At 39.6% G+C, this 22,695-nt stretch overlaps 3 protein-coding genes across 3 annotated transcripts; 1 reads left to right on the top strand and 2 right to left on the bottom strand.

Moving 5' to 3' along the window:
• Window positions 1-3,047: 3,047 nt before the first annotated feature.
• On the bottom strand, window positions 3,048-4,110 carry LOC122886318 (monocyte chemotactic protein 1B-like). The gene is made up of 3 exons (XM_044218331.1): window positions 3,922-4,110; window positions 3,671-3,779; window positions 3,048-3,461 (listed from the first exon to the last, which is right to left on the bottom strand). The coding sequence occupies exons 1-3, from the start codon at window positions 3,983-3,985 to the stop codon at window positions 3,344-3,346; spliced, it is 291 nt and encodes a 96-aa protein (XP_044074266.1). The 5' UTR covers window positions 3,986-4,110; the 3' UTR covers window positions 3,048-3,343.
• Window positions 4,111-11,529: 7,419 nt separating this feature from the next.
• Window positions 11,530-12,669, top strand: LOC122886316. Its single transcript, XM_044218330.1, has 4 exons — window positions 11,530-11,690; window positions 11,903-12,011; window positions 12,138-12,212; window positions 12,347-12,669. Exons 1-4 carry the CDS (start codon window positions 11,615-11,617, stop codon window positions 12,402-12,404), a joined length of 318 nt encoding a protein of 105 aa, XP_044074265.1. The 5' UTR covers window positions 11,530-11,614; the 3' UTR covers window positions 12,405-12,669.
• Window positions 12,670-13,302: 633 nt separating this feature from the next.
• ccl20l (C-C motif chemokine 20-like) lies at window positions 13,303-15,209 on the bottom strand. The gene is made up of 5 exons (XM_044218332.1): window positions 15,058-15,209; window positions 14,826-14,946; window positions 14,556-14,557; window positions 14,006-14,081; window positions 13,303-13,875 (listed from the first exon to the last, which is right to left on the bottom strand). The coding sequence occupies exons 1-5, from the start codon at window positions 15,137-15,139 to the stop codon at window positions 13,728-13,730; spliced, it is 429 nt and encodes a 142-aa protein (XP_044074267.1). The 5' UTR covers window positions 15,140-15,209; the 3' UTR covers window positions 13,303-13,727.
• Window positions 15,210-22,695: the final 7,486 nt, after the last annotated feature.

Below are 22,695 nucleotides of genomic sequence, written 5' to 3'. Positions count from 1 at the left end.
TGTGGTTGCCCAATTCAGCAGAAGGGTATTAGAGGGCCTGTTTCCTCTCTTCTAAGAAAATTAAACACACTATGACAAAATTTCAAAGCAGTCATGTTACACTGAACATGTGTGACAGAACTGTCAACCACAACTGTGGGTGAAAACATACAACATATAAGAATACTTAAAGCTGCACTAATCAACATTTTTATACTAACATTACTATCTGTAATGTGAAAGGTGTTGCTTGTAGTGATGAATCCACAGAGAATTATCACCCTAGTCTCAGTGGGGCATTTTTGCATCTTTCAGCTTAATGTTTTTGATTTTACTGCCCACAACTTCCCTCGCACTGCTCTCATCTACCCCGTTTCCATTTGCAATAGGCAGCTTTTTTAAGCAAAAAAAGCTCTGCTAAAAATATTACACTGTACACTGCACTGAATGCTAATGTTTCTCCATGTCTACTGGATGTTTACAAAATAAACTCTTTGCTAAATCGTTTGGCATATTAGCTTTATAAGGTAGCAGATACTATGTCAGTGTAGTGTTTACAGCAAGTTGCGGTGGCCCCCATGTTGCCAACAAACAATTTAAACAAAAGGTTTAAAGACTCACCTGTAACATTCATGGAGATTAGTGGCCATTAAAATTGAAACTGACTCCTTTAAATGAGCATTTCTGAGTTATTGTTTCATCTGATTAATAAAATCAATGGATAATGGGGGAAATGTCAGTCTAAAAGAGTCTTTAAAAGATTTCGTGTCATTCAAAAGACAATGGTACATTAAAGTTGATCTGAGGAAACACAGTGACACATTATGAGGTCATTCTGGACAGATAAACCCAGGCCAAGCCCCCTACTGAGACCTGCATGTAGGCTTATACAACATACTAGGAAGAGCCTTTTATGGGGCAATAGTTTACTCAGAACACAATATGTGCAGTAATATATTTTTGTCTTTTTTATTGTCACTAAAAGTGACTGCTTAGTCTCTAACAGCAAAATGATTTCTCTGTGCTCATACAATGTTCAACTTTTGTTACATGACTTGTGACTGTGTGTGTGTGTGTGTGTGTGTGTGTGTGTGTGTGTGCACCGGAGAGGTGCTTTGTGGTTAACCCATCACAAGGAAAGTGCAATCTCATACTGCTTCTCTTGGCTCCACATACATCAGACTGAAGTCACAGGGGCATAGGAAGAAATTCATTGTCATCTTCCTACCCCTTATACACACACACACAAAGTATATATGAATATGCCCACCCCACAAGTCCCATGTGTCGGTATGATTAATAACCCATAGCTGTTGTGATTGCAGCTGTGTAAAGTATTTGAAGATGGCAGAAACACAGCTTAAAGAAGAGTTAAGAAGGACCCACAATCCTTTGCAAACACTGCTAGTTGCAAAAAATGTACATCATGACAAGCATAGATACAAGACAGAGCTTTGTCTGATTAATATACAACTTTTTACAGTGCTGTATATTTGAATGACACAATAATGGCACTATAATGACTCCAAACATAGCGTTGTCAAGACCAGAACACACCAGCCATAGTTTTACACCCATAGGTTTATATCATACTTATAGTCACACTTATATTTAATCACAGCCTAAGTTGTAATTTACGTATGCATTCATGTGTTCAACAGCTCATACAAATGGCAACAATGGTGGGCCACTAATTTAGGCGAGGGGTGGGAAAACCCATTGCACTGTGGTTCGAGCAAACGTTGCATCCACCACAAAGACTCTCGACTCTCAGCCCCTCACACCTCCCCCAACTGTAGCAAACTGAGGCCGAGCAGTACTTTCTCTTTCTGCCCACGCATAGTAAAAAACAGTTTCTTTGATACCTTTTTAATCACACATCATTGTGTTAGCGCCACCAAATGATGGAAACATGTTAACCGGAAGCCCCTAAAGCTTCCACCTGGTCAGCCTGAAGCCCACCATGTCACACATCACAGTCAGAAAATGATTAAACACTGTGAGTGACTCACCCATGGCCTTGACAACAAATTTAGAGCAGACTTTTGATTAGAACATTTTGTGTTTGGGTTGACATCTTATTTAGTGGCTTTAAGTATGTTTCATGAGAGTGCCATTTAAAGGTAGTGTGTGGTTACAGAACCACTCTGAGAGCACTGAGTGACGAAGATTTGACCTAATAGCTGGTGAGACTGTTACATATCTCAAATCTCAATGTCTCTCTTTTTTTTTTATAGATATACTGGGGTTGACAATATAATATAAACACACTTTATTATGAGACATAATTGTTTTAAAGATGTAGAGACCCATCAACTACAGAAAACAGTACTTTATTCTTCCCTTGTTAATATGTATCTATCTTAAGATCATAACTGAGAATTCTGACCCCTAAAATAATATTCTCTTGGTGGTGGTGGAATATAACATTTACTTAGCAAGTAAGTACTGTACGTAAGTACACATATTTGGTACTTGTATACTTGAGAATTTCAATTTCATGCCACTTTTACTACTACATACTACTTTTTTACTACTAATATTTCAGAGGAAAATATTGTAGTTTTCATTCCACTGCATTTATTTGACAGCTGTTACTTTACAAATTAAGATTTTACATACAAAACATATCGACTTAAAATATGATGCAGTGTTATAGATTACACTTCCCAGCACTGTATATAATTGTTAAATCATCATTAATGATCTAATAATGTAAGATGTAATAGTATAACACTCACAGGGGACATTATTCTGCATTGGGTACTTTTACTTTCACATTCACTTTTGCAGCCAGACTTACTAAGTATTTTAAGTACATAGTCCTGATAATACATACGTTTACTGAAGTAATATCTTCACAGTGGGAATTCTAAGCGTATTTGTACAGTATTGGTATTGGTATTCCTAGTTTTACTTTAGTAAAGGCTCTGAATAATTCCTCCACCACTGGCTCTGGGCTCGCTTTCTTATAATCCTACTGGAATTTGTTGATTCTAGATTCTTGAGTCTCTCCAACTCTCAGACAGTGATCTATTCTGGAACTCACAATCACCAAAACTTAGCCATTACATTGTGACCATTTTTATTAGCTAATGTCAGTATAATTGTACAATGAAAGCAACACGTTATTTATATATTTACATTCATGCAGAATATCAAATACACATCATATAAATGAAAATTATACATAAAAGAGGCAAATGTAATAGATATCGTTTAACTTCACTAGAAGTAGGTGAGGAATATGCAGAACATATGAAAACATTCAAAGTCTGTGGAACTCAAATAGAAGAAGAGAAATTAAGAGCTTTTAATTTTATTTTCAATAGTGCTGTCTTTTTGTGCGAAGGTGAATATTGTGTCACTTTTGCGTTATACGTTGGAGTTGCCAGTTCTTTCCATCTAGGTAGGCCATGCTGGTCTGTGACCACAGTTTGTAGGGGTCAGAACAGATTCTCTTGTTGTGTAGCGTGGTAAATCTATTGAAAATCACAACACAGAAAGTACACATTCAGTCACAATGCAACATTTTGGAAGAAAAGATGATTGATCGAAACTAAAAAATGATCGTGGTTAATTCTGAAATACAATGCATGGCAGTTTACATCAAAAGACATCAAAAGATCAAACGGCTTGTTATGAGAAACTACGCGCATAAATCCAACATTGAACAGATTGGATGACTTACACCACAGCGTCAATAGGGCATGACGGTTTATGTTGTTTGTAGTAACTCTTCAGCCGGTCTCGGTGGATTTGAGTGGTTGAAAGTATTCGACAACAACTGCCTATCCCACCTTTGAATAAAGACACAAGAATCCATTATTATTGTCACCATCTTTTCCATAATCTAACATGAAATAATACATTATATCATATGTGAAATATTACGTAAATGAACTAGATGCACACACATAAAAATCTTTATATTGCTTTTACCTTGAGCTGAGGCTGTGGACACCATGATAGTTAAAAGGAGCGAGACAAAGATGAGACTTGTCATGGCGTGTCTGTAGCTAAAACAGATATGATGTGTAATCTGCACTTCAAGCCCTTTTTAAGTTCACCAACAGACAGTACATTCAGTTGCTACTTGCAAGTTGAGCATGTACACCTACAGACACGCTCACAGCTGGAAAGTAGAGTACATATTTCCTCCCACAGCAGCTCACCAGTGCTGTCCTCGCCCCTACACTCACTCATCGCTGGTGGTCTGAGGGTGTCAGTACATTTTCCACTGCAGAAGGATGTGGTCTTTGCATGTAGTATTATAATATTTACAATTCAAATTATTATAACACCTGTACCTGTGATACAAGGATATCAAACACTTGATCTTCATCATATGAAAATGATGATATCAGTGAGTGAAACGCTTTCTTTGCCTCACTACATTCATTTGAAAGGGTTAGGGTTAGATTATGTTTGTTTATTAGGTTTGGTACAAAAATTATTTTTGTTGGACTCAAAACTTGATGAATCTTAAAACAAGACACGCACAAAGGGAAACCTGTTCGTGTAACTGCAAAGGTTAAGGTTCATTCTTACAGTACAAGTATATTATCTGTCTTCTAACACAGAAGCTTTCTACTGTTAGGTTTTTGAGGTGAGTGTTTTTTTGTGCTACTGACGCTGGTATACTCATTTTTGCACCCACAGTGCATGCAGGGGGAGAAAATGCATACCTGTATGTTAGTCTCATGGCATTTGCAGGCACATTTGAGGTTATACACACAAACACAGATGCATTTACATACAGTACACGGATACACCAAACCATGTTGTTCTGTTCCACTGTAACCCACCTGGTTTGTGGTCACCTGTTCCTTCATGCATGAGAGGAAAAGCATTGCAGCAGAGACATTTCCCTCTTTTGAACATTTTGAGTTGGAATCTCTATGGTTGGAATGTCCCCTGTGGCTTGTTCATGGCTGCCTACACAGTTGTGCACTTCAAGAGATACTGTAAATACATTAATTGCTAAACACAGCTAAGGCACACATTTCCCAGACACAGCATCAGGTAGAAGTGACTGGGATCCTCATTCTTCAAAAAACATGAGAAATATTAATATAATTACTTTATACTTAATTTACTCGTTACTCTTCATCATTTAAATAATGTCTGTAAGACCTTCACAGTAGAACAACTTCTGTAACTACTTTTTAAACCAAAGTATGAAGATAGTCATTATGAAGTCCAAGTATGTAACCCCTAAACATTTAACAAGGAATAGTTTATGTTACATGGAATGTAATGTAAGTGTTCAACAGAGGGCGCTAGCACATGCAACAATGTCTGTAAGTAGAAGGGAAGAAAACTGGGCAGAGTTCAAGATGGATGCAAGTTTGCTAAAAGAAGTAAGTGTAACAGTTGCTATTTTATTTGACGTTTGACATCAGAATTAACCAGGACCAAGTTTATTGTATTTTGGGATACTGTGGTTCATTGGAAGATTTTTGGGAGGATCCAAATTTATCATGTGGTTAGTGAAAAACTATCTGTTGAGTGTCTTTTCTATGCTAATGTTAGCATACCACAATGTTAGCTAGCTAGGTAGTGGTCTATTTCCATGAGTGTAATGGTGGAAAAGACAATAGTAGAAATGATGTGTTGTATGCATGGTTGTATGTGACTGAGGTGTAATTTTTGTTAGCAGAAATGACTAGTGGCATGTTAGTTTAGTCAGCAATGTTTATGCTGAAGTAGTTCCTGCTGCATTTCAGTTAGAAATATGAATGTTTCAGGGTTATAAGGTAAAGATCTTGTCAGTTAATTTTCATTACAGTAAAAATGGACAATGGCTGTGCTTACTGTATTGTGCCTTATGTAGGTATGGTCAAACTTTGTGAGAGCCTGAGAGATGCTGACCAACACTACATAATGGCGGAACCCAGGGACTTTCCTAGGATTTGGACTTTTACACGGTGGATTCTTAACTTGGATTTCAGGTAAGCTTTAAAAACTGTATGTGGCCCCTATAATAATCTACAATTATGTAGTAAATTGAAGTAGAAGCTACTGACTATATTGAAATGAATTAAAGCACAACAAAATATAAACTGCCTGGGTCGTGGTGATAAGAGGGTGGACAGACGCTGACCAAAGGGACAGTTTTATGTCATTTTAAGTCACTGTCACAGTTATGTCACTGAGGCTGTGAAGGGTGATTTCTTACTTGACCGTCACAAGAAAAATTATAGCATTGGTAATTTATTCAGATGCCCCAAACGACATTTGTTTATTATTACCTGACAAGTACGTCTAGTGGCCGTGAGAATTATGACTCATATCTATCATGAACAAAGGCGGAGGTAGAGAGATGTCGCTATAGCACCACAAAACCTCAGTGAATGTTGTTTTCGGGGATGGCAGTAACTCAGTCTGTTGGGACTTTGCTTGCGAATCGGAGGACTGCCGGTTCTAGCAAGGACCAGTCAGTACAGAGTGTGGACTGATAGCTGGAGAAGTGCCAGTTCACCTCCTGGGGCAGGTGCACTTGAGCAAGGCACCGGACCCTAACTGCTCGGAGGCTATGTGCAATGCGGCAGCCCCGTCACTCTGACATCTTTTCAAACAATTGTTTGTGTGCATGTGTGTGTATTATTTTATTAATTATTAATAAAGTAGTTCTTATTTTAACCATGAGTGTGATCATTTCCTAATCTTAAATCGGCTGTAATCTATATTTTTATAATAACAATGTATCAAATGACAATGTGAAAACAATTTGAGAGGGGTCGTTCGTTGTCATGAACCTATAGAGAATTATTACCTGAATCTGCAGCTCCCCTCAGCTTTACGGATCTTTACGGAGTCTCAGCCATAGCTGCTGCACACTATGCAGTGTCCTCCAAACCTTGACTTCATGAATACCCCGATCCTCAGCCTGATTCCCGGCCTGCTAGCAACCAACATGCTAGCAGCCAGCCTACTAGCCCTCTGTCAGTCAGGATCGGATATGTTAGCCGGCAATCTGCCTGTCCCAGCTCCGAACCTGTACCTGGCTCTTGGTGGTCCTCACAGTCATCAGCCTGCACCCTGGCCTGCCAGTTCCCAGCAGATATCCCTGCATGCCTCCCTCCTGCGTGCTAGTCTCCAGTCTGCATCTCAGCCTGCTAACCAGCTGGCACCTCAGCCCGATGCTGTCTTGGCGCCTTCTGGGAACCCCCCCGGGAGGAAGCATGGCTCCCACCGATGTGGTTCTTCACCGCTGCCCAGCTGCTCGTCTTCACCACTGCCCAGTACCCCAGAGCCGTCAGCAGTCCTGCCTGGTCCCTAGTCAGCAGTCTGGCCAATACCAGTTCCTGCGCCGTGGTGGTCTCCAGTTCCTGCACCACGGCGGTCTCCAGTTCCTACTCTGCGGCGGCCCCCTGGTCTCTCTGTTGGGCTGCAACAGCCGTCTGGACTCTCTGCTGGATCGCAGCAGCCCACTCCTGAACTCTCTGCTGGATCACAACCACCTGCTGCCCTGGTTGGATCTCTGCTGGATCGCAGCAGGCTCTGGTTGGGCCGCAACCATCTACATCCCCTGAGCTGCCGCCGCCGCAGCCATCTACAGATCATCTCCAGACCTCCAGATGGTTTCAGTCTTCGTCACTGGTCTTTAGTCAGGCCTCCGAAGGAATTTCGCCTTCATCGCGGACCTCAGGAGTTGCTCCATATGTCTGGTCTTCACTCGGACCTACTCGGCCTTTCAGCCCTTATTGAAAAAAGATAGATGTAATCATTTACAAAATTTAGAAAACTAAATTTAAAAATATTTTTATCTAACGAAATATTCTGCATCAGTCCATATTTGTTGGCGTTTAGCCTTTCATAAACAACATTTTCACTGCAGTCAAAAAACTGTTTGCTGTCTCGTTGCCACGCTCAAAGGCAGGCACACACCTGTATTAATGTGGCGGACATTTCGGTACAGGCTAATTGCATATTAGACACATCATTGTAGGCTAGACAGTGTCATACATGCTACAAATACTTCTATCACCATGTTGTTGAACTTACATGTCAACTTATGCCCTGCCGATAGGAGCATCAGATCAGAAAAGGCTCACATATGTGATTTTTGTAGGCAATAATAAATAATCTATTTTGAGTTGCTGACTTTTTTTCAGAAGGAAAAGAGAGCTGTGTGACATTTGATTTGTTTTTTTGTGCATAAATTTGTGTTGTTGTTATTTTCATAACGATAGTTTGTGTTTTACTCACTATCATCCTTGTAGAAGCTTGATAGAGCTGTAATCGAGTTTCATTGGCCTCCAACACATTCCTTAATAAGAAGTACATCACCAGTTTGTGGAAAGACAGCACGGAGAGAGTGAGTCACTTTCACTTTTGAGAATGAGATGAGACAAAGCGATGAAAATGACTAATATGACTATTTTATATCATAATGTAGAACATAAGGTGGATTATCACTCATGTATTTATATATATATATATATAATAGTGAACACAAAAATAAAATGAGACCAGGAATTAATCTCTCCTGCAGCCACCATGTCTCTGTAGAAGTTATCTTATAGTCAAGTTTTAGATGGGTCCATTAGGTTAAGTTGACACTATCCTGTCCCTCCTCAATGACAGTCTCTTATTATGACTTACTGATATATCCCTTAATTGTGCCACTGAGTGCTGAGGTCTGCAGAGCACTTTAAGATTGTTCTACCAAGTATTGCACTATATTGTTTTATGATTTGGCAGTAAGTTGGAGCCCATAAAGATAATGATATGAGAGATGTCATGACCCAGTGTGGCAATCTGCCTGGATTGCTGAATTTGGTCCCCACAATCACAAATCCCCACACAATCACAGTTACAGTTACATCTGACCTAATCCGTTAGATTAACAGCTTTGATGTAAAATAAAAACTTGTGAATGAGGTGCAAAAAAAAGGAGAACTTTCTTTTTCAATTCACAATTCAGAAAGTGCATACCATGTTTCGCAATTATATCTTCATTTTAGTGAACCCAATCACACTGTTCATGTTTCCTTCCTCATTTTTAGTATTCGCTTCTGCTTTTCATTGAAAAGGAATTATAATGTCTTGTTCAAAAACACCAAATCCAGGAAAGTCATGCCTGTTTATTCATTCAATATCAGCTGACACTGCTAATGGTCTGCTGTATAAAGCTATACATTTTGAGATGCATTAATACGAATTATTTTTACATGCAGTTTTTCAAATTATTACAATTTATAAATACTAAGTCAGTGATGATTTACTGAAGAGTGGAAGCATATGTCACTTTTCATTTTATTGTGGATTGTATCCCAAATGTGATTATGTCATCATCAAACATATTAATTGCAAACTGCTAAAAAACTAAAAATAGGCCTTCTGTAACAAATGCAACATTTATAATGAAATATATAAACCAAGTGAATAATAGACTACAAAGGTGAGGAAAGTAAGGAAGTGCAGAATAGGGGTCAGTGGCAATTTTCTGAAGCCTTCTTGTTCAAAGGTCATAATATTGTATATTTGAAAGGTTGATAAGGATTGTACATGTGATAACAATGGCAGTGATTTCCACACCAGGTGCTGAGATTTATGGATGTTAAAACAATTTTTCAGTATAATATATTGTCTTAACTATGTTTTTGTTACAGTGAAGGCTTTGCATAACTAGCTTACTTGTCTCTTTTGTAAGATGCACAAAATTCACAGGATTAGTCCCTTAGGACTAAACTATGCTGTGATTATCTTTCTTTAATTATTATCAACAGATCTCATCCTTTGCCATAGCAGACACCCCTTTCACCCCTTCAAGCTTCTGCAAAATGAAGCAAAAATACTGTAGTGTCTTCCTAAGAGGGTAATAGGACATGGACATGGCTTTTTGAGAAATAAAAGCTTTGGGCATCATCAAAGCATACTGAGCAAGTCTGAGATCACAAGTTCTGCTTTTCTAAAGGCCTATTTTTTAATTTATTGCTGAAAGACTTGACATTGAAACTCAGCAACACAATCCCCATGTTGTTAGCATTTTAGTACCATTTATTACTGTGAATGAACTTAGTTTTTTCATCATTAATCACTGAAAACACTGAGAAATGATCACTGGTGGTTCTGTGATCTGTCCTGGGGTTCAAATACTGTTTGTGTGGTAAAGTACAGTTCTACATACCATTATAGCCGTTCCCTTTGTCTTTACCCTTTAATTTGAGTCCAGTGTGGAGGTCACAGATGACTTACTGCCTCTTTAAAACAAATGATTTTTAAAAATATATAGTTGTAATATATATAGAATTAATGTAACACATTCAAAATGAATGATTATTTAAAGCAAATAAAAGCCAGACAGAGCAGATTAATTTGCTTTTTGAACCAACTTGTGTCTTCTGGGACATAACTGGCAAATTTGTTTCACTGGCAGCAAGAAAATCTTACTCTTTTTGGCAGTTATTTGGCTTTTGCAGCTTTTTATAAAGCTGAAAGTAAACTGAAGTGAAAAAAACCTCGGCTCTTAGTTTGTGCTAAATCACATATTCATTCTATCTAGGAATACATTTCTACATGCACAGTATTTTTTTCTTTCATACTGTCTGAATTGTCTAAATCATAAAAAACCCCTCAAGTTGAGACATGTAACTAAAATAACAGAGCATGCAAGGACAAATGACCATATTTGGGTGGAGGATGCTCGGAAATTTGCGGTGGAAAGCCTTAGGAACTCCTTCCTTCCCCTTTTCTTGCCCCTTTACTGACCATGACAGTCAGTACCAGAGAAAAAGGATGGATAGAAAGATGACACATTTGGCAGAGAGACCAGCACATGATTTTGCCTTTACATTATTGCTGAAATCAGCAGGATTTATACCTAAATGCAATCATTTAAAACACCATTACATAGAGATTATCTAGCCAGGTTAATAAAGAACATTACTGTTAATATAGTATAATATGAAATCATTCATTCAATGTATTTATCCTTTCTCTATTCCACTTTACCCTGTTCAGGGCCCTGGGGGTTGGAGTGTATCCCAGTATGCATTGTGCGAGAGGCTGGGAACAACCTGGACAGGATCCCCAGTCTACCATTTATAGACACATTGACTCATATTGCTGTGTACGGGCAATTAAAGTTCCCAATTCACCTAAATTTGCACTGCAGCAAGAAACACTCAGAGGAAACCCACACTAACATGGTACAAATATGCAAACTCCACACAGAATAAATTTAAGAATATTAAACATAGGATGAACCTGCTGAGAATCTAATATATTAGTAGATTACATTAATGTATTCAATTTAACTATTAGTTACTTGTTACTGACAAGGACAAAACTAATAAATAAAATAAATAAGGATAGTCCTTAGAAAAAGCTGCACTTTGCCTCAATTTGAGTACATTTCTTAGCTCAGTCAATGTCATGATGAAATCACTAAAAAAGGAAATGGTAGACGACAGTGTCACCCAAATGCGTTCTTTCCCCCACCCTGATACACACACACACTATGTAGAAAGCCCTAAGAGACAAGTCATCCGGTCAGTTTGCCCTGGTTCCTCTTTTTATGGTATAAAACCACAATGGTAGGGTCCGAGGAGATCAGTCGTCTCCATCTGCCAGATCAAACAATCAGCTTCTGCAAAGAACCTCTGGAACATCTCACGCAGTAACCATGCAGCTGTGCATCAGAAGACTGGCATGCCTGGCTCTCCTTGTCGGGGTTCTGGCAATGGCAGCAACGGCTTCTGGTAAGTCTCCTGTCAGAGATCCTGCACCATATTACAGTCTGCTCCAGGACAGCTAGAGTACACATAAGAACCTGCCATGCACATTTGAAACGGTTGACTTCTGATGAAAATCTAGGCCAACACCATGTGTATTTATTCAAATGTTTTTATGTTGCAAATGAAAGAGATGTATGCTCATAATAACCAATCCTTGTTTGTTTTCTGGAAAACAGAAATTAAGATAGTCAAGTGCTGCACTGAGGTCAGTGTCATGAACGTCACTGCTCCCATCTTGGGCTACAGGATCCAGAGAAGGAACCTCCCATGTGTCCGCGCTGTCATGTAAGAATCACCTCCTCATTTTATCATTCAGAGAGTGATGATCAAAAATGTTATAAAGAAAATCCAAGTTCTTGATGACAATTGGTTTGGAGCTTGTGGTTGATCTTTTCTTTTTTTTCCACCCAGATTTGAGACCACCGAGGGAGAAGTCTGCAGCCACTGGAAACAGGAATGGGTGTTTGACAAGATCAGGGAGCTAGAGTGAGTAGGCCTTTGTCATGTCAGTCTCAGTATTGACCATTTTTGCTAGTTGGTTGCTTTAGACATGATGTATCACGTATGCTCAAGGACAGCACAAACTGTTATTTTAACTTATCTCTTTGTGTGTTTTACAGGCAGGCCCGCAGAGCAAAGAAGAACAGTACTCCTGCTCCTACAACCTCCAGCCCCTAGAAACCACTACTCACCATCATGAATACCTATAACCAATTGTCTTGCATTAATTTAAAATATTTAAAATGCTTTCTAATGTTATTCTGTAATATTTAATATTTATTTCTAGCGCTATTTATTTGTCTTTGATTTCCTTTATCGTTTCCTGTCTTTGTTCAGTTAACATAATGCTTAACGGAGATAAAAGATACAAAAAGCATCCACGATGTGCATCTGAGAGTTGTCTGTTGTTTGCTATAAACAAAATAAATGTTCTTGACCTCTGTCCGCACGTCGTTGTTATTGGTTGAAATTGGAAATCAAAGGTAGCTGTGTTTAATGAAATGACCTCATGATGTAAGAGGCACATTTTTTTTACAGATCGACTCTGCCATCTAGTGGTGACATTAAATTACTTCAGGACAGTTAGATGAGAGCCTGTCATTGAGGGTGTCACCTTGTCTGACTCGAGCATCAACCCCATGGGGTGCTGATCTGAAATAGCACAAGAGACTGCCTCCCTGTCAGTCATGTCATCCATTTGCATGAGCTTGGGGGGCAGGACAGCTCATCAAAAAAGTTTCAGACACCTTCCAGCAGATGTGCTGGCAGCATCCTTTTCTAAGTACACCAGGCACACATGTCACACCACTAAAACATTCACTATGCAGAGCAGCAGTCTTTGCAGTTTGTGGGCCTATTGTTCCAAAAATATACCTTTTAATGATGTTGAGGGGCTTTCCCATCAAGTCAGGTTATTACATGTTACTTGAAAATATGTTTAACACAATAACTGCTCTTTAATCGCTGTTAAAAATATATTTTAACAGTAAGTTAGCCATGGCTACATTAAAAGTTACATGACACACTTCAGTGAGACAGGGTTGTAGTTTGATTAAATAAATGTGGACAACAATGCTGGAGCACTATGTAAATTTATTTGTTTATGAGAATTGCTATTGATATATTTTAGCACATTAACTTCATTAAGCAGGAGATTCATAGCAGGAGATGAAACATCATAGTCACAAAAGCATGATTTTAAAAAACAGAAATGTTCACGTAAACATTTGCTATTTGGCTAAGCACATAATCGACTTCATTTGTAGTCTCAAAGCTGTTCTTCTCAGGTTTCCCTTAAATCATGATTACCTGGAGTATTGCTATTGGAGCATGTGTAGGCAAGTGAAAGTAATTAGCATTTCTTTACTTTTTCAGAGATAATATCCCTAACATGACTGGATTACAGTAGATTCAATTTCTCTCAAACATTCACTCAAATTGGCATTTCTATAGCACAAAACCTTTCGTTCTCTAATCTCTAACACCACAACCTGATTTTTGCTAATAAAAGCTTTCAGTGGTGTTTGGGAAGGTTTCTGTGGTAATGAAGAAAGATCCACTTCCGTCATGAAATGAAGGGTTTACACTTTTCCTCATCTGAGTTTCACCTGCAGCAGAGCCGGCCTTCGACATGTTCTTCAGTTTTGAACTATAAAGAAGAGGAGAGTTTTTACTCAAACAAAAGAAAACCCTGTTCACACACAAAGCTTGTCCTGATTTTTAGGTCCATGTCTAAACTGAAATTAGTTGGTACTTAAAAGTGAGTAGGTGTCTCATACCTGAGTAATTCCAGAGTTTTCCTCACCCACTCATCCTTTCGTGTTGCACATATCTCATATCTCTTTCTTGTAGAAACTACAATAGTGAGACACATTATTAGACACACACAGAGAGCACTATATTGTAGTTCAGTGTATGATATGTTTTGTATTGTAAAGGTATCATTTTTTGATAATGGTGTCTATTTTATCATTGCATAATACTAAAACAACGATTTTTTGATAACTTATTTTGTGGAATATAAACAAGTTTTTAACAAAATACATTTATTAAATGCATCCGTGTTTTATTTTGTCTTACAGTAACACAATGTAGCCTTGCAGGAACTTGAAATAAAATAAAGTCTAAACTTATATGATTTATATCATTAAATATCTGATCTAAAGACTAAGTATCTGACCAAGTATTCAGTCCCAGCTTTCGGTACTTGACACTTTTTGACACATTTCGGTCAGTACAATTAAAAATATTGAGGTTTGATACCCAAATTAGACAGCTTCGTATAATTCATAAACACACAATATCACAAAGATATGGAGCAGACCAAACAGCTACCTGCTTAGAGTTATGAAATTCAGACAGTTTTGACAGCAAAATGTTGTGGTAGGCCAGATCAGATGGCTTATTTTTATGGAAAGAAATTCTGCCAAAACAACATTAGTGCTTTCCACAAAACAATTACCAAAATGTCTTCTGAATATTTTGGAATAAATCCAATCAATGCAGTCAGTTAGTCTTCACCGACCCCTGTTGTAATATTCAAAATCATAGTCAGCGATTCAGATTGGGGCTTGCAGGGTTGGAGTTTTGCAGTCTTACATGATCGCTTCGATGCGGCAGTTTTCCATTGTGGTTTGTTCTCTGTAGCCCTTTATACGCTGGAAGGGTACTGGCTTCCTATTGTATCTTGTACAACAGGCTTTGCCCGTATGGGAACCTACTGTAAACACACAAACACACACCACATTATTAACTGATGAGTTCAGCGTATAGTCCTAATGTAATATCTACTGTATTTTAATCCGATTGTTATATTATTAAATAAACTTACAGGCACCTGGAGCTGGACTGAGCAGGCTTAGTATGAAGCACAGGAGAACGGTTGTCATGGTGAGCATACCTCTGGGAGCCATGTTGACAGTGCGAAGAATCAGCAGAGAACTTACTTAATGCACAACCTCTGCACATATATATATATACTTATGGTACTACTCATGTTTTTTGTAACCTGTGGCTCTTAAATTGAGGACAGGAAGCCTACTATTGCATCACAGAAGCCAAAGTTGCAGGCATTGCACTTTGTTCATAAATTAAGCCTCTACTGTGCCATTATGCAACACCTAGATTTCTTTATGTGGGCATGTGGGTCTGTGATAACATCACTGCAGAACTGGTGCACTGATGCATTAGATTCATATTGTCTCCTTGGGCTCTCATCTATATTTATGCTTTCTGGGTTAATAATCATGCTGTGAAGTTCTTCATATACAGCACAGCACATTCTTCGCTTCATTTAGATTTCTCCAAAGCTACAGTACATTGCTGCGTATTTAGCTCTCAGTGCATATGCATGCATAATTACGCTTAAATGGAATTTGTTACACAAAATATTGCCCTCTTCTTGCTTCATATATTTTCTAGTGTTGACAGAAATGACTGTAATATCTATTGTCATAATTTGACATTGTAGCTTAAAGCTGGAGTCAGGGTCTTTTACATAATCAGCAATCTTGAGATTGTTTTGTGATGAGAACTGATGGAGTATGAGAGACTTGTCAAAACCCCCCTCCTCGTTAGCTTGACCTATTTAGTCTACAGAAAGCTGACAACTCCAAATCTAGCTCAGCTGACCTAAATAGGCACAACATCTTCAAGTTGTAAATGCTCTGTAGCGTACTGTACATCTCAAACACTACATGTACAAGCTGTAAATGACTAATTTAAAAATCAACACCTCTTGCACAGTAAGACTGTAAAAGCAACATTCATGAATGAATTCATGAATGCTGCAGTCACCATGGGTTTTCTGTTACCCCATTTACACTACATACAGTATGTGATTGCATCTAGATATTTTGCCAGGCAATACCTAAACACTAAAACTAGACTGTGGCAAATGATTTTCTTTTTGCGCTATTGAGAGTGATACTCAACTGATCCCTGAAGGTGAAATCTTTTTCTCATTTTTTGTTGCCCGTTTCACAGTGAAATCGAGAGTGTGAAGGTCAGCAACAGATTAGGGCCACTATAGCTGATGGGGATTCAGTGTGTCTTGATCAAGGCCACTTCAGAAACGCAGATGCTTGGTGTCATAGCATGAAGGCTGTGCTGCCAGTTAAATGAATCTCCCAAGTCTCACCACATGAACTATAGTGATTAATAGGTGTGTATATGCTAGAAATTAGTTGATTTTTCATCTCCTGCGCCCCCAGACATTAACTGAAATGACTCAACTCATAGTACTTTTCTCCCTTATTAAAAGTAATGTATCTTTGAGCGTACAGGAATCCACTAGAATTAATTAGACGGGAAAGAAATGAGCTAAGCTGATCATTTACCCCCTTCTATTGTGTTTATAATGTATTTCATTCTATGGGAATAACTGGTAGCCCTTGTAGCTGTATTATTTTTTTCTGTGCTGATAGATTTCAGTCAGATCAGAATATTTATAGTCTATATTAATATTAAGCTTAGATAGTTACACTTCAGCATTGTTTTTGTCTGTTACAGCCTAGACATCACCTTGTCTGATCTAGTAAGCTTAAATTAGTTCTGACTGTTCTGAGCTTTGTCATTTCGTGACCGTTTCAGAGATCATGACTCATTATGTTCTCGTTATGACTTGCCCAACTTCGGCCCTCCTTGAAACCTCCTCTGTCCTCCCACTTGGCAGTCAGGCCCACACATCTCAATTTAGCACATCACACAAGCTCATGCCATGTTTGATGGTGTCCAACAGCAGTTTTTTCTACCTTCACCCATGGGGGGCAGTGTTGGTATAGGCCACTAATGGGTGTCAACAAGACATGATAAATGGATGCAAAGTGAATGTCCTACACAGCCTGAATATCTGTCATAACAACAATAGGGATTGGTAGTCATATGTGAAATGCAAATCAGGCTTTTTATTTCTCAAACTGTAGAATAAGATGGTTTCAGCGCTGCTATACACAACAGAGAAGCAGTAAATTGAACAGTACAGAAGCAATACTTTAGGAGTACTACAGCAAATACTATTCAAGCACAAATGATATGAACACAATGTGTGTTTGTTTTCACAAGTTCAGGGGCAGTTTATATCCTTCTAATTCATCCTCTTTCTGTGTATTTGTGCAGATGTTTGTGTGACCTATTGCGACTACTGATAAAGGGAAAGGTAACGTGATAAACTGGACAATCGTCTGGTTCGACAGCCTAATCCCTGCTAATCCTCCGTAAAGCACAGCCTCTTATCGTCATCCTGTCTTCCTCAATGAAAGACACACAAACACACACAGACACACACTTTCCTGTGAGGTTGCAGCCCTACTTCAAATGATTATTCTCATTATTGATTAATGTAGTGTTTGTTTTGTGATCATACGATTAATCATTTTAGAACTGAAACAATTAGTCGATTAGTCGATCAACAGAAACTTAATCAGAAATCATTTTGATAATCTATTAATCCTTTATCTAATTTTTAAGCATGTTGCCAAAAATTCTGTTTCACTCTTAAATGGGAATGCTTTTCTCTGTTTTGCCTTGGACTCAAGGAATGAAATTAGCACCTGCCAAATACAGGGTAACTTTCAGGCCACCTGCCACCTTGGCAGATAAGTTTTTCTTATATTAATAAATATTATTTTTAAAAATGTTCTTTAATTAAGAATAGTCAGGGATTAAGCTTTCATAATATATTCCATATTTCTACTGTCAGGTACCACTGACTCAGTGTTTACAATCCTATAGCGTTCTACATAGATTTCAGTGGCAAGTGGCAGACAAAAAAAGTGAGTGGCCTGTAGAAATGTTCACTGACCCTGCTTAGACTGTTGGTCCAAACAAACAAAACAAGCAATTTGAAAATGTCACCTTGGAAAATAACTGGCAGATTAACCAATGATAAAAAAAAATCATTAGTTGTAGTCCTAAATCATTCAGTCCAAAAAATGTCAATAATTCATACCTGAAAAATGCATATCACAAGTTACTAAAGTGACAGAATAGTTTTCCCCACAGATATTCAGTTTACAATGCTTTGAAAAAGAGAAAAGCAGCACATCCTTACATCTGAGAAGCCATATCTAGGAAATGTTTATTATTTTAACTTCATAAATAACTTAAAGCAATAATTGATGGGTCACTTTGGGCAGTATAACAAGTTGTAAACACAACACTGACAAATTATCACCTCATCAACTTGATTGGCTAGTGTGTTAGCAAACACTTACCGCTTACAAAGCCACGGAGCCTCATTAGCAGTCATTCAAAACGATGCCTAGAGCTGAGGGGAGCTGCAGAGTTGGGTGATAATTCTCTGCTGGTTCGTCACTACAAGCGACTCCTTTCACATCAGACGTAGTCATTTGACCCGCTGTTAATAGAAAAATATTGATCGGTGCTTTAACAGTTAATCCCTTATCAAAATAGTCATTGATTAATGTTCTGTTTACTGATTAATCCATTAATCAACTAATTGTTTCAGCACTACTTCACAAGAAACTCCTTCCAATCTCCTCTCTTGCTTTGTCTCTCATCTTTACAGAAGCTACTACTAGATGATCAAAGGCAAACATGCATTCTAATAACTTTTCCCTTATTATGCTGTTTGGCGATTGCAAAATTTAGGCCAGTGTGTTTGCTTGAGGGTGGGTGTGAAACAGACTTTTTCTCCTCCTGGGCCCCGCTCCACCGTCGGTGGACGGATTGCAAGAAAAGAGGGAAGGGGAGAGGAGGGAGGGTGAGGGTAAAGAGAGATGGTCACCATTGAGTTGTCCACCCACACAAAGCCCCCTCTGGTCACCTGCGTGGGTTTGGGCCAAAAGAAAGCAAGGATGCGTACACACACATAGACACACACAAAGACAACAAAAACGACAGCTTTCTAACCCCGAACGTCAAATGTGGCAAAGGAGCTTGGAATAAAAGCGTTTTAAATTAGCAAGAAACTTCCTCAAAACTACAGAAAGGGTCATTGTCAGTATCCTTAAAAGCACTTCACAACAGAGGAGAGTTTAGGCAGCGAGGGAGGTAGCAGAGAGATGAAAAAGCTCTCAAAGCACTTGGCTGTGGCATGATCTTCAAAAAAAATGCCTAGTTTATCATAATTAGCATTGTTCCAGACTGTCAAACCCATGAGGCACAGAAAACAATACACTCTTCAATATTTTATTGAAGAGTAATATTAAATTACTTGATGTATAATTATGTGAGCCCGGCAGATTCTGTCCTCACCGTCTCCTCCTACATCCCATCTGCCCTGTGTGTCCAGAGTGTGGGTGACTGAAGTAACTGCGGGGGGGATGAGGAATTATTGTGGAAAATTATAAGAAAACTTGTGATGTAACAGTCTGAGTTGCACTTCTGCTGTTCAAGCCGACACTGTAACATCCACGGCCTCCCATCAGAATGAGTAGTAGAAGATGAAAAGAGGGTAAAATATAGAATTAAGGGACCTCTGTGACATTAGAAAGCGCCCCAAGGTATTTTAGTCTGGCAGAGCTTACTCCTGGCCAGGGAGACTCCAGAGGATACAGTGAGCCAGAAGAGGTGAGGAGAACAGAGAGGAAGAGTGTTAGAGTGGTAGGAAGAGGAGTATTTTTAGGGTGGTCTGTTATCTGCAGAGATGAGGGCGTGTGGTATCACAGCCGGGTCACATAGCTGAGGGGGGAAACAGCACGGGCTCTCCACCGAGATGGCAGATAAGGAGGAAAAGAACAATGAGATCTCTCTCTGTCTCTCAAACACACACTCATACGGCCACAAAGGCACACATACACCCTCAGAATCTCATAACCACATCCACAGGAAGACTCACTGCAGCTTCACTCTCACACATCCTCTCACAGATACTTAGAAACCCTCAGACATGTAAACGATCACGTCAAAACAGAGCCTCAGGTGACCTGAGAGTGTGTTATTGCTCTTTTGACTGACAGACAAAGCCAACATTATCGTAAAATCTCTTCACTCAACTGTTTATCCCTGTCCTTCTTGTGCTCTCTCTCTCGTTCTATCTCTCCTCTATTGTCGCCCTCTGAAGATGTAAATGCCAGCAGAACAGATGGATGGAGAGAACATCTCATCACTTTGACACCATGTTTATGCACTCACACACAAACAACGCCACACAAACTCACTCCATATGCACACACACACATATATACACTGCAGAGCAAGATGCTGATGGAGATTTCCTCAATCATCAAAGTGAGCACTTGATGCACGACACACACACACACACACACTTTTGGTGTTTTTGATGAAACCTTCTGTTCGCTTCTTCCTTTGTTTGTACTAAACACACGCGTGCATACACACGGAAGCACATCCACACGCATACATACATGAATTGAGTAATTTGCCAGACTAGCAGCTGTTATGGAGAGAAGTGAGTACTAACGAAATGCCTCTGACATGCAAATGACGCTTTGTCGACCGGAGGAGTTCAACCACACACACTCACACCGTACAGATTTAGAAAATCTGACTATTATCTGTCATATAACCCAGAGAATATCAGTCTAGTCGTATGAATATTAAATGGCTTTAGCTCCCAGTACGATGTAAGCACTCTGTGTAGGACTGCAGGCCAAATCAAACCCTCACTCGCTCCAGGAATATCTTAGCAAGGCTTTGAGGGAAGATCCTTTTTCAACACCAAACACCCCCCCCTCTCCTCCTTCACCACCACCACCCACCCACCCAATCAAATCCTCACTGGCAGTGCGCTGCTCCTCATCTCTCTTCTCTGCTTCTTTTGTTCATCTCTCTCAGCCGCCCACACACCTACCGTCCCTCGGGCTTTTCTCTTTACACTCTTGCTCACATGCACGCATTTACATTTGGTTACTTCGTATGTACTTTGCTTTATTTTTTCCTGTCCTTTCCATTCTCTTCATCACTATTAGACACTTGGAGATACTATACTGTGTATGAAGGCAGGTTTTAAATGTGCACATATACAAACAAAAACAGACCCAGGGTCTATATTTAGTGCTTTACAATACAGATGTGTGGGCAGCAGCCATCTGGGGCCCCAAATGGAACAAAAAGTAAGTGTGTATGTGTGTTTCTGTGTGTGTAGATGTGTGTTTGTGCGGCGTAGGGCTAAGGGCCAAACTTAAAGTGTGGGTTTGAGGCTGGGGCCCCGTTGTTGAAACCCCCTCCAGAGAGCTGGGAATCTCAGGGGAGAGTGGGAAAAACATCCCGACGGTCATCAATCAAAACTTCGGTGACACAAATGACCAGAAACAACGGACCGTTCTCCATCCATGTCACTGTGTCACCTCCGCCCCACAGCCATGTCCCACCCACCTGCGCCGCTGCCCCATAGGCCCTTGTTGTACGCCGCTCGATGCGATTGGCCTGTCGGTTCCCGAGCGAAATCGTGATCCCCTCTTGGCTAATTGGGTCTTTGTGATTGCGCAGTCTGTCGTGGCGCTGGGGGAGAATGAAACGTGAAAACGTTATTATGGTGGATGGGGGAAGAGTGGCAGGTCGAAGCGGCAAGATCGTTTTTGGCGTCTCAAAGCGCCAGATGCTCTTCCTGGGTCCATTATGATGCCTTACAGGGGATCGAGATGGTTTCGGCGTAGCAACTGTGAAGACACAAAGCGAGATGGAGACCGGCCGAGATGGAGACTCACACAAACACATACATGCAAATGCAGGCGCGCACACACAGTTACACATGCACTCACACATACAGTTCCCTGTTTAAAACACTCTCCCTGAAATCTGCCAAACACTTACTATTCAGTGCTCTCCATTGGTCAGTTTCAACAGAGGTTATCAGAACTTACCTTTGTACATGTTAAACAAGGACTAAACAAAGTGGAGCACATCTCTGTGGTTGTGTGTGCCACCTTTTGTAGTTAAAATGTACAACAGATAGGGGAAAGCCCCACTGGAGCAACATAAATGAAAGTATCTACCTCTTCAAGCTGTGCCTCCATCGATAGTGATTGTTCACCACAGTCTTTGAAAGAGGGAGAGTGTAGGAGGACGGGTCATGAGGCCTGCTCTTTGTTTGCTCCACCACGCTTCCACACAAGGCCATAGTCCTGTGCCTTTTTTTTATAATTGCCTTATTATTAAAGAATGAATCTGCTCCTATTTCTTTATTATGTCCATACTTGTTGGGTTTAGAGATGAAAATGATAAAAAAAAAAAACTGTAGTTGACAGATGGTGGGGGAATGATTGAAGCTCTTTATCCTCATCTTATTATCCTAAAAATATCCAACAGCCTCCTATGAGAAGATCCCTGAGTGGGTTTCTCCTCCTTCCCACAACAACCACCAACAGGTGGCGCTGTAGTCACACCGTTCGGTGTTATGCTCCTCGGGACAAAGACCTTCCAACAATCCCAGGTGCCATGAAGGCAACCAAATTCAAGCAGTTCATCCCTTTATCAGGAAATAGTGACACATTCGTGTTTTGGTATTCATGTGACAGGCTGTGGCCATTTTTAAAAATAAACGTGA

The sequence above is a fragment of the Siniperca chuatsi genome, linkage group LG13 (genome assembly GCF_020085105.1).
Source record: "Siniperca chuatsi isolate FFG_IHB_CAS linkage group LG13, ASM2008510v1, whole genome shotgun sequence".
NCBI classification, from domain to species: Eukaryota; Metazoa; Chordata; class Actinopteri; order Centrarchiformes; family Sinipercidae; genus Siniperca; species Siniperca chuatsi.
Note: the sequence above shows the minus strand (reverse complement) of the source record. Positions and strands in the feature narration are given on the sequence as shown.